This window comes from Purpureocillium lilacinum (genome assembly GCF_023168085.1).
Source record: "Purpureocillium lilacinum CBS 284.36 DNA, scaffold_2, whole genome shotgun sequence".
Lineage (NCBI taxonomy): Eukaryota > Fungi > Ascomycota > Sordariomycetes > Hypocreales > Ophiocordycipitaceae > Purpureocillium > Purpureocillium lilacinum.
The window spans coordinates 6,427,905-6,439,264 of NW_027072112.1; the positions used below are offsets into that span (position 1 = coordinate 6,427,905).

The following is an 11,360-nucleotide window of genomic DNA, read 5'->3' on the forward strand; positions in this document are numbered from 1 at the left end:
GCGCAGAGCAAGCCAGCAGCGCATGCATCAAGAAATCGTGCTGATTTGCCATCTCAGGCATGACCGTTTGCCAAATCCCGGCGGTGTCATGTCTATCCACCAGTGTGAGGTAGGTGGTAGTCGTGTAATGGTGCAACAGGTGCCGGTCAAACTCGTCTAACGCGTTGGGTTTATCGCCGTCTGTGCGATGGCCATTCCGAACGGAGGACTGCTATATTTTAATTTTCACTATGGGCATGCGTCCAAGTTCGATGCGGTGATGGCACTGGGCTTGTGATCTTACGTAGGGCGCTTGCGGATCAATCTCTGTGAAATAACGCAGAAGATTGCCTCGAAAAAAGGTCTGCAGCGGCACAGGTTGCCAGTCCCCCGTCGTGCCATGTCGTCCGTGGATTGACATCCAGTGATTTTGCATGCGCTTCGTAGAGACGCAGAGGTAGTCGCAGCCTCCGCCCTCAAGGCACTTGAGTCCGTCGAGCACAGGGAGCAGAGGAACGGGAAACTTGGTCACCTCGGAACCAATGACCACTTCGGGCTTGGCAAGCGGAAATCGCGACGCGTATTCTATGAAAGGCCGCCGATTGGATCTGTATATTTGATGCTTCTCCTTCAAGTGACGGGCGATACCGGACGGCTGGAGGGCATAGCCGCATGCGACACAGATCAAGACGGAGTACGCCGGGTTGTATTGTAAAAGGCCGCTCGGGCTTTGCGCGGTTCCGCCGCCCATTGCGTGGACGATGCCAGCAGCGGAGGCTGTTGCTATCTCCGGAATCTTGCTTGTTAATTCGGAGAGCTGTGTTGCTGCGACAGTGCTAATCATGAATGGAACGGCACCGGTGGTTCTAGTGGGGGGGTCGATCAGAACTTATTCCCCGCGGTCTTGGGGCAACTCAGCAAGCCCAGCGCCCCCAAAACATGGTGTCATCGCCCTATGTGGCTTGGGGCGGACTCTTGTGCTGCTTGGTCATGCAGAATCGCAAGACGCCTCCTGCATGGAAATCGACGGTGCCGTTCCCGCTAAGACACCAGCACGGCGGGTGCTCACTGCTGGTTGGCGTGTACATCGTGAGTGTCACCAGCCGAGGCAACGAGCAGAGGAGACGGATATAAAGTGCATCGTGGCCGTGTAAGAACTTGAGAGACTCATCCCAAATGACGACGATCTCTCAGAAGTTCATTGCAAAGAAAAAAAAAACGGTTGCGACAGGCTGCTACGTTCCCCATAGCGATGACTTGGACGCGCTCAATCATCATCACCGGCGGCACCGCCAACCTTGGGTACCATGCGGCTGCTGCCATTGCCAAGGCACACCCCGACTTCCTTGTCGTACTCTCTTCGCGCTCCGACAATGATCGCGCCGCGGAGACGATCAACAAATCTCTGGGTCAAAACAACACCGTTTTCATTCCACTCGACCTCTCCAGCCTGGAAAGCATTCGGACATACTGCAAACAATGGGTCAGCGAACAACGGCCCCCAGTTCAGGCTCTCGTTCTTAACGCTGGACTGCAATTCCCTGGCGGCTTGACCAAGACTGCCGACGGACTCGAATCCACGTTTGCCATCAATCACGTCGGACACGCGCTTCTCTTCCACCTGCTGTGGCCGCACTTGGCTGAAGGGGCACGCATCGTGCTCACCTCGAGTGGCACGCACGACCCCGACCAAAAGACTGGCCTTCCGGACGCCATTTACACGAGCGCGGAAGACCTTGCACATCCCCCAGCCTCCATGGTGGAGGTGCCCGGCCGTCAGCGCTACGCTAGCAGCAAGCTCGCCAATGTGCTCTGGACATATGCGCTCGACCGTCGCCTGGCTCGGCGGAAGGACACGCGTGCCGTTACCGTCAATGCCTTTGATCCGGGGATGATGCCCGGGACAGGGTTGGCACGAGAGGCGAGCGGCGTTGTCAGGTTTCTCTGGCTGCGAGTGCTGCCGCACATCCTCCCCCTGCTGCGCGTGGCCGTGTCTCCAAACATTCATGCACCTGCAGAATCTGGCGCAGCGTTGGCTAATCTGGTTGTCGGCAAGGATGTAAGTGGCCAGTCGGGCAAATATTATGAAGGGACCAGAGAAATTCGCTCGAGCAAGGACAGCTACGATGAGTCGAAACAAGAGGATCTTTGGCGCTGGACAGCTCAGTACTTGGCGTCATCGGAGGATGAGCGATCGAGGTTTGAGACGCTGACGGAGTAGGAAGAGAGGCAGTCAGACACGTTGTACGAGGTGTACACTTTTTGAGTCGTTGTCGACCTGGGCAAAGAGTATTCCGTAAAGACTCGCATAGACTGTATAATGTGTAATAATTGACATCTTAAGAGATGAGATTGCAATGCACTTTACAGAGGCGTCCCAAGATATGGCGAAGACGAAATGATGGAGGTTAAGCTGGACTGTTTGAGTAGCAACCCGGAGTCGTAGGGTAGGCTGTTTATGTCCGAGCCAGACGAACCAACGAAGCTTCGCGCCCTCCCGCACAGACGGACAAGGCGAGTCCAAGTCGATCTTGAGAACAATGGCTTCAGCAATTGCACTGGAGATTATGTCGTGCTCCGAGGAACATGGAGGGCCTGCTCAATCAATGCAGCTTGCGCGAGGTGACTTGAGATTGCCCGTCCCACGGTGCAGTTCCACGGCCCCGGAGGATATCACGTGACCGCGGAGCTGCCTCGCGATCACCAGTGAACGCGCCCCAGAGAGCCTCGTAGCTTCGTTCGCGCCAACACAGCTCATTCACGCGTCGCCGTCAACGCTACGATGCGGAGCCACACACCGCAGGAGGGCGAGCGCAGCGGCCCTGGCGGCCGTCGCGGCTCCGTGTCGAGCCGGCTGCGCGCCAGCACCTCTGCATTGCCTCGGCCACAGACCAACCTGCGCGAGTCAAGAGTAAGTCACCATTCCCTGGGCTGGCCCGGCGCCATGAGGCAGCTAGCCGACGCAGAGCTTAGATTTCCTCCTTTCGCGCGACGCAGCCCAGCTATAACCTCATTACCGGCGCGGAGTCCAACTCGCGACCCTCGTCGCGCCAAAGCTACGCGGCAGAGTCCGTCCGCCCCGGCTCGCGTGAGAGCTCCAAAGAAAACATGGCGCCGCCCGATGCCGACGAGTACGAGAAATACCGCAAGGAGATCGAAGCACTCAAGGCCGAAATCGGTACCTTGCAATATCGCATGCAGACTGCCGAGCAGGAGAAGGAGATCGCCCTCTCCCAGCAGAGCAACAAGCTGGAACAAGCGCGCCGAAGCAAGCAAGATGAAGCGCAGCAACGACAGGTCGCCGAGGCCGACTGTGCAAAGGCCGCAGAGCAGGCCGAGTCGGCTCGGCGGGACCTGGACGAGCTAAGAGAGACGGCTGAAGCTGAGCAAAGATCCCTGGAACGCAAGGCGCGGGAAGCACAAGACGAGGCGCGCCTTCTCCAGGAACAGCTTGACGACCTTTCCGCGACGAAAGAAGAAGCCGCCCGAATAGCCGAGAAGAAAATGGCAGATATGCAGATGCAAATCGCGGCCTGCCATAATTCGATACAAGAGCTGGAGCAGGAGGGCCAGACAAAAGGCGAGGCGCTGCAAAATGCGCAAAACCAGTTGGCCAATAGGGACGGCCAGATTGCAGGGCTGGAGGCCGACGTCCTGCGTCTCAAGGCACAGAGCGGTGACGCCGAGACCATGGAGATCATCAAACGAGAGCTATCGGAGCAGGTGCAGCACATTCGCGCCCTCGAATCCACCAACCGCGACCAGCTGTCCGAGCTGAAGCACCTACGGTCTGTCAACAAGGCCGTCGAGATCGTGGAGGAGGAAAAGCGGACGCTTCAGCGCAGGCTGGAGTCTGCAGAGACACTCGAGACTGAGCTGGCCGAGGCGCGGCTGCAACGGCAACGTCTGGAAGACGAGCGTCGGGCCTGGACGTCATATTTGCAAAATGCGTCAGAGACGGGCAATGATGAGTTTGACTCTCCGGAGGCCATGGCTCGAGCCCTGGTGCAGGAGCGGCTAACGACGGCCTCGTACGTGGAGCAGCTCGGTGCGCTTCGCGCCGAGATGGCGGCCCAGGAAAACACGACGCAATCACTGAAGGAGGAGCGGACCCAGCTCAAGGAACAGCTCGAAGTGGCCAAGACGACGGCCAATGCCTTGTCGACAGACAAGGCGCGTTTGCGGCTCGACCGCCAGCGTGCCCTGGCGCTTAAGGAGGTGGAATACCTACGTGCGCAGCTCAAGGCCATTGATGAGGAGGATCATACGATGCAGCCGGGGCAATACGACGAGGCTCGAGTCGCGCGAGTGCAGGAGCTGGAAAAGATCATTGACGATTACAAGTCCGAGGTACAGACGCTACATGCCGAGCTATCATCGCAGGAGCCACAAGCGGGCACGCCGCAGCCCGCAGCCGCAGGCGCCGGTACCAAACGCTCTCGGCTCGGCGACGATGAAACGCAGGAGCAGCTCGGACAGCTGACGCGCAAGAACCGCAAGCTCCAAGACGATCTGACATCGCTGCAAACCAAAGCGTCTCTGCTGGAGAAGGACCTTGCCGCCAGCAGGCAGCAGCTCTCGGCGGCCAAGGAACGCGGCCAGACGCGCGTCCTGTCTCTGCGCTCAAACCCGACGTCAGATCACGAAGCGATCAAGCGGTCGACGCTCGAGGCGCTCCAGAACGAAAACAGAGACCTGCTCGCCAATCTGCGGGCGCGTCACCCCGACCCGTCCGTACCCGTCATCCCCACGTCGGTGCTCGGCGCCATGGAGCGCGAGATCGCGGCCGCCAAGGCGGAGACTGCGTCGGCCAAGAAGTCTGCGCAGCGCCTCAAGGAGGTTTGGGGCTCCAAGTCGCACGAGTTCAAGGAGGCCATCTTCTCCACGCTCGGCTGGACCGTCACCTTCATCCCCAACGGCAAGATGCGCGTCGAGAGCACCTTTTACCCCTCCCAGACAGACGAGCACGAAAACTCGATTGTCTTTGACGGCGAGCGCGGCACCATGAAGGTCGGCGGCGGGCCCAGGAGCGCCTTTGCGCGCCGCATCGGAGACCAGATTGGCTTCTGGGTCCGCGAGAAGGGCTGCATACCCGGGTTCCTGGCGGCGCTGACGCTCGAGTTCTATGAGGAGCACAACGCCAAGGCCGGGGACGCGTAGGAGCACGTTTTGATCCGACTGACCCGTCGGCTGCGGAGGGACTCGGTTCCTCGCCTGGGACGGAGGTCGGTGGAACGACGTGCCAATGGGAACAGGCGAGACATGCATGCTCACGGAGTTCGATGGTTCACGGTTGCGGGTAGGCGGCCGGCCCTTGCCGACTGATTTATACCAAATAATGGTCATACATGGCATGCATGGGCATTTCACGAGCGATGCCAGGTCTTTGTGCAGTCAAATCAATCAATATAAACATTGAAGCGACCGTGGCCTCCACACGTCTTGTGATATCCATATTATTCGCATCCCAACGATCGCTGACCCATCTGATGCCATATTTCCCATTCATCCAGCCGTCGCGTCATCATCATGTATGAATGAACATAACATACTACTGACTTCCACATGTACGTAGTAAAAACTCGCCCGAGGACAAAATCGACTCACGAGCCCTGCGCCGCAGCGCCATTGACTCTCCTGCGCGCGTTGCGCACGCGCTCTTCATCCATGGCACTCCGCCACTCGCAGTCGGCAGCGAACTCGCACGTGCCGCACTTGAACGCCTCCTCAATATCCACGCCGCGGGCGCGCCGCTCGCCGCGCCACCACGCCATGTACTGACTCAGGTACGTGTCGAGGGCTTGCGCGGAGACGGGGAAGTCGTGTACATCAAGCACCCGCCCGTCGGAACGGAGCATGTACTGTACCCGGAGCATGTGGCCGAGTGAGTCGGCACCTTCTGGGAAGGCAAGCCTGATCTCTCGCCGGACGAGGGGAACCATCTCGCGAAGGGTTTGATAGCGAATCAAGTCGTCGCCTAGTATCGCACCTGGCCCTGCGGCTCGGTGGTTGGTCGCATTATCATTTTTGGAGGCGGCGGCGCTGTAGAGACTATCTTCAACGTCGGCCGGGCTCAACGGCGCGTCGTAAAAAACCTCGTCGTGAAGGTCTCCAATCTGTGCAAGGAAGGCGTCGGTGAAGCGATCGTCCGGGTCCAGACCGTAGCGCCGAAAAACCTTGAAAAAGTCAAGTTTCTCAGACGCCATGTCGGATAGGAAACGATGATAGAGGAGCAACTGGATCTTGGCGGGGCGTAGCAAAGACTTGGACACCGGGGCCCGACTCCCGCGCGTCTTCACATCGGTGAGGTATACCTTGGGTGAGGCAGTCTTCTTTTTTGGTGGAAAGTAGTCTGTCAAGGCCGATTGCTTCAAGTCGAACTGTGACTCCTGGCTGGATAGCTCTTCTTCAAAGTCAGGGTTTGGATTCTCGTGGCTGACTCCGTCGATGACGCCATTGACCAGGTTGCCATCGACGGTTCCCCAGACCTCGAGCTCGCGCGTCAAGCCAGTCTGTCGCAGCGTTCTCAGCCCCTGGACCAGGTTCCATAATCGAAGGGCAAATGCGTCCTCCTTGCTCGCAATCTCAATTGGCACTGTGGTATGGACCTCATCTTCAAGCTTCTGGTGGACCTTGGAGCCTTGCCGCATGGCGGCGGTTCGAGTGCGCCGCCCTCCAGGAAGGCGGGTTAGCGTGTACCAGTACTGCAGTTCGCACCAGGCACCCGAAGTGAGGTCGCTGACGGTGAGGGGCTTGCGAGGATACGAGCGGAAGCGCTGAAGCGGGGAGCGTTCGTCTTCAATGACGTCGGAGTCGACGTCGGTGGACACCTGAGCAGGAGCCTCGCCATCGTGCAACTCAGATAGGGCACGGCTCACTAGGCGCTTCAGTCAGTCAGCGAGCCCTTGCTGAGGACGAGGCTGATGAGGGGGACGTGAGCCTTACGATCGGGGTAGCTGACGTCCGCATCGACCGGTGGTGTAACAGGCGCCGGAGGGGCCAATCGGCTCTCAGAGGTCTGTTGATGCACGCTGCAGAGATGTGAGCATGTGCACTGAGAGATCTCAGGGCCGCTATGGTGAGGGGTGCTTTCGGCGTACTCTGGAATCGCGTCTATCGCAGCGCGCACGCTTGGGTTTCTGCGCAAGGCGGGGGGTGCGTGAGCGGACGAGTTAGGCGTGGCGTTGGCGGCGAGTTGAATCAGCTGGAGTTCCTCTTCAGAGGTAAAGTTGTAGCCATAGTCGCTGTCGCTATCGAGAAGCTCGACGATGGCCATGGCTCCCGCGACGGTGTTTCATGTCTGCGAGAGCATGATGGAGCCTGTGTGGCGACTCGCGGCAGGAGCTCAAGAAGAGGGTGGGCGGCACGGTTCGAGGAATCGGGGGACTCGCGACAGAGACGCGGGGTCACGTGGGGGGTATGCACGGTAACACAGTGGCGCCGGAGCAGGCGCAGGCAGACAAGCACGCAAGGCAGCACAAGGCAGCCTCGACAGTGGACATCATCAAGCGCCACTGCCCGGATGGAGGACATCCGGCCTGGCTTGAAGACCACCTACCTGAAATACACGGTGTCTGGCATGCGCTATCGTGCTTCGGCACTGGACCAGAAGGGCGAAATACAAAGTGCATGAGTTGTTCAAGACAAATCGACGGCACCTGCTAGCAAATACATACGTTACCTCCATGATAGTACTAACCATATGTGCTGTCGATGCATGCCTCCGTTCATCGTCAGCTGGCCTGGGCGCGCACAGGCGCCTGCTGCGGGCGCTGTGCGACAGTGCGAGAGCCTCCCCTCACCTGCCGGGGCTGTGGCTGCCGTCAGAGCCCTGAGATGCTGTCATCATCGCGTGAAGGCTTCTGGCTCAACGCATCTCGTGGGCGGGAAAGAGAGCGATCTGTCGCGCTGTCCTCTTGATTTCGCTTTTGCTTGTCGGCTGCCTTGACTTCAATTCCCTACCACAGCCAAAGCTGCATTGGACTCACAACGGCTGCCACGCTGGCTCGCCGACCGGCCTTCGCTCGCTCCCTGCAGGCCTGCAGCAGCAGCCCTGAAACATGCCAGCGGGCTCGGTGGCTGGGTCGCGCCATGCCTCTCCAGCGGCCTATTTGTCAACAGGCGTCCAGGCTGCGTGACACGACGGCTGCATCTCCATCCAGCTCTCCGCCATCACCTCCAATGGATCCGAATTGAGCCCTTCACCTCTCCGTCATCCGGCGTCTCTGTCACTATTTACAGTTGACAAGCTGGCCCGTCGTGCCGTCATGGGACGCGCGGGGCTGAGCCGCCCTGAAACCGGTGCCTGTCGTGGCTGAGAATACGAGGCTGCCTCGCGAGTGCCGCCTGTCGGTCCTCTCCAAGGCAGCACCATAGTTCGCCGCCTACAAAAGGTCAGCAGACTTCACACGGCTCGGCGCCAATGCAGGTCCCGGCCCTGTCGTGGAAACCTTGCCTCAGACTTCATCGCAGCCAGCGCCATCATGACGACGACGACCGATACGGCGCCGGCCGTCCTCCGTTGCCGACGACCCACCATCCCCGAGTCGGCGCCGGGCCTCCCCAGCACCGGGGGAAGCGACTCCGTGTGCGACAGGCCCCCTGTGGCCCAGCTCGACTTGCTGTCGCTCCCGCCCGAGCTTCACTTAGCAGTTTCCGAGTACCTCATCTACCCGGACGCCCTGTCTCTCAAGCACACCAACCGCCACTTCTACAGCATCGTCGACACTGGCATCGAGCTCAAGATCGACTGGCTGATGGAGCGCCGCCGCCTGCATCTCGAGTGCCCCAACGACCGGCGCTGCGACCTTGGCAGCGACCTGCGGTTCTGTCGTGGAAGCGTGCCGTGCGTCTGACCTTTCCCTTTTGATACATCCGTGATGAGATCCCCTCTGCTAACACGGCGCGCGCTTGCGCAGCCTGCTGATGCGCCGCCGTCGCGAACACGTCGAGTGCGAGTCCCGCCCGGGGCTAGGCTGCCTCGTCTACGGCACGCCTGCATGCGCACACCGACCCAGGAGGCGAAGCCGCTGGCGGGCTGGCCTCCAGGCCAAGTTTACCGTTGAGCTGTGGTGGCTGCTGCTGCTCGCCCTCGTACCTGTCTTGTGCGCCTGCATCTTGGCCGCTCGCTGGGTCGAGAATTAAGAAATAACAAGGTGGTACTTGCAGCATTTCTCATAGAGTATGGAAAGGGATCTTTAATGTGTAATAGCGAGCCGGCTGCGGGCAGCTGAAGCCACATGATGATGCACGAACCAATTTTGCACGTGTAGTTTAGAATGCAAGACTCACAACGTGGATGGCTCTCCTACCCACCCGAGGCTACCCAGCCTCTTACCAACTGCTCTCACTGCGTACGAGTGCGGCTTCTTCATGTGTGAAGTGAGCCTGCTACTACGGGACTCTCCCTCTGTTGGGCGGCTGGTCCTCAAGGCATCAAACGATGCGAGATGTCCGCGTCATCCCTCCATGAACCGTGTTCCTGACAACCAGCACCCATAACGTTGATGACAACAGACTGATGCAGGTTTGCTTGCAATCAAGGCCAGGGCTTCGCAATTGCCCATGCTATTACGAGCTCAATAACTCGAAACAAGCAGAATACCTCCTCCGTTGTGCTGACAGTAAAGATCGTCACGGCGCGGCTGTTGTTCAGGCGTGGGCATCAGCACTTATGCTCTGTGCCGCGGGGTCTTGTGCCACTCATCTTTTAGCTCCAGGTAATTACACCCGGGCTCCAACGTCCAGTGTGCCAATTAGATTGAGCAGAAAATGATTGTCCTTGTCACAGAGCTCGAGGTGAATTGCAGAAAATACCAGTGGAATGCTCAAGCACTGTGCGCGGCCCAAACATTGCGACGTGGTCGTTATTAGGCGAACTGCTGGGCAGCGCCAAAACGGCTTCTGACTCTGCGCTTACACCCAGCCATGCCCAAGCCCGAACTCATTGGCTTGTTTCGATGCGGCGTATCACCAACACAAAGTCGCACTGCATGAGCGCCAAGCCAGCGGAACGCGGAACAGACGACGGATGCCTCGGCCCGGGGAAAGTGACCGCGACGGGCGGGCATGAATCGGTGTGGCAATGCTGATCCTCGAGGCATCAATTTGGGAGAAACTGGCTCACGGCTCGGGCCAAAAGTTAACAATTCGCGGACTTACAAGATGTGCGATGCGCATGAAGCTGCTACCAATTTGCAACAGTCTGAGCGCGTATTATATGTGGATTCATCTGCGTTCCAGCTCGTTCGGTATTATTTTAAACTTCGAGGCTCCAGTCCTGATGTCTGATGACTCGGCTGGATGGGCGTTCCACCCTCGTGGTTCAAGGATGAAGCACGATCCTCCCTGCCATTCATCCCACCAAGCTCAATGGCTGCATCTTATGTATTCGTTATGCCTCACTCTGAGTACACTTTGCCAAGACGAGGCTTATTTTGCAAAGGTCTACTTTGTAGCACCAGTCAGCGCGCGGTCATCCATGCATCTCGTCAGGGGTGCAGCCAGGCCACGCTCCTTCTTGCGCATCGAGCCTGCGGCACAGCACATCCTGGCACTGGGACAACTAACTAGCACTGTAGGGCTCCCGATTTGCCGGGACTCTGGCGCGCGCTGTGCGACAAAGTTCCCCTCATTTAAAGTTGCGATCCGATGAAGACGGCACAGCAGCGGGGATGGACCCAACGAGCAGCGGCTGGGTGACTGACATGCATGAAACGTACCCATCTACAGGGGACGACCGCGTGTTTTCTGTTGGAAGCTCCGTTACTCTGCTAGTACTATTATTCTGGCTCGCGAGACCAACACTAGTCGGTGTCCGCGGGCAAGGAACGGTACTGTACGATGATTCGTCGCCTTCATGTTGCCAACGGACGAGAGCGAACAGCACATGCCGTACCGTCCTTGAACTTGGCGTTTCCTACTGTGTTGGGGACGAGAGCGGTGGTGGATCCGGCGGGACAGGAACCGCAACAGCCGCCGATGGCGTGGGCAGGCCTGGGCTGCGCCGTCTGAAGGGATGCACCCTGAAGACTCGTAATTGATTCGCCGGCAATCTTCTCGACTGGACAGGAAGGCTGGCCCTCAGATGTCGACGATGCCGTGGTGGATCCTCCGACTACGGAGCCATCTTCAGCACGAGTGGGTTTCATGAATCGGTTACGATAGAGGCGTGACGGCGAGGCGCCAACTAACATGATGGCGCCCGTGTCCCTACGAGATGACGCCGAAGCGAGCGTCGGTGCACGTGATAGTTCTCGAAGGCTATTGTCTCTTCGACCATACATGTGCTGCCGGCAGGGCTCCACGAGACAATAGACTCATCCCCGTAGGGCCGAACCGTTTCAACGTTGCACATGACGCAGACAGAGTGTGGCTGAATC

General features: G+C 58.8%; 4 protein-coding genes across 4 annotated transcripts; 3 read left to right on the plus strand and 1 right to left on the minus strand.

Annotated features, from left to right (window-relative positions):
* Positions 1 to 1,231: 1,231 nt before the first annotated feature.
* PLICBS_003736 (uncharacterized protein) lies at positions 1,232 to 2,200 on the plus strand (the record flags this gene model as incomplete). Its single annotated transcript, XM_018323506.2, has 1 exon — positions 1,232 to 2,200. The coding sequence occupies one exon, from the start codon at positions 1,232 to 1,234 to the stop codon at positions 2,198 to 2,200; it is 969 nt and encodes a 322-aa protein (XP_018178737.2).
* A 561-nt stretch (positions 2,201 to 2,761) lies between these two features.
* Positions 2,762 to 5,139, plus strand: PLICBS_003737 (coiled-coil domain-containing protein mad1; the record flags this gene model as incomplete). The annotated part of the gene is made up of 2 exons (XM_018323507.2): positions 2,762 to 2,890; positions 2,953 to 5,139. 2 exons carry the CDS (start codon positions 2,762 to 2,764, stop codon positions 5,137 to 5,139), a joined length of 2,316 nt encoding a protein of 771 aa, XP_018178738.2.
* A 443-nt stretch (positions 5,140 to 5,582) lies between these two features.
* On the minus strand, positions 5,583 to 7,255 carry PLICBS_003738 (uncharacterized protein; the record flags this gene model as incomplete). Its single annotated transcript, XM_065600284.1, has 3 exons — positions 5,583 to 6,856; positions 6,925 to 7,010; positions 7,080 to 7,255. 3 exons carry the CDS (start codon positions 7,253 to 7,255, stop codon positions 5,583 to 5,585), a joined length of 1,536 nt encoding a protein of 511 aa, XP_065456356.1.
* Positions 7,256 to 8,462: 1,207 nt separating this feature from the next.
* Positions 8,463 to 9,123, plus strand: PLICBS_003739 (uncharacterized protein; the record flags this gene model as incomplete). Its single annotated transcript, XM_018323509.2, has 2 exons — positions 8,463 to 8,824; positions 8,898 to 9,123. 2 exons carry the CDS (start codon positions 8,463 to 8,465, stop codon positions 9,121 to 9,123), a joined length of 588 nt encoding a protein of 195 aa, XP_018178740.1.
* Positions 9,124 to 11,360: the final 2,237 nt, after the last annotated feature.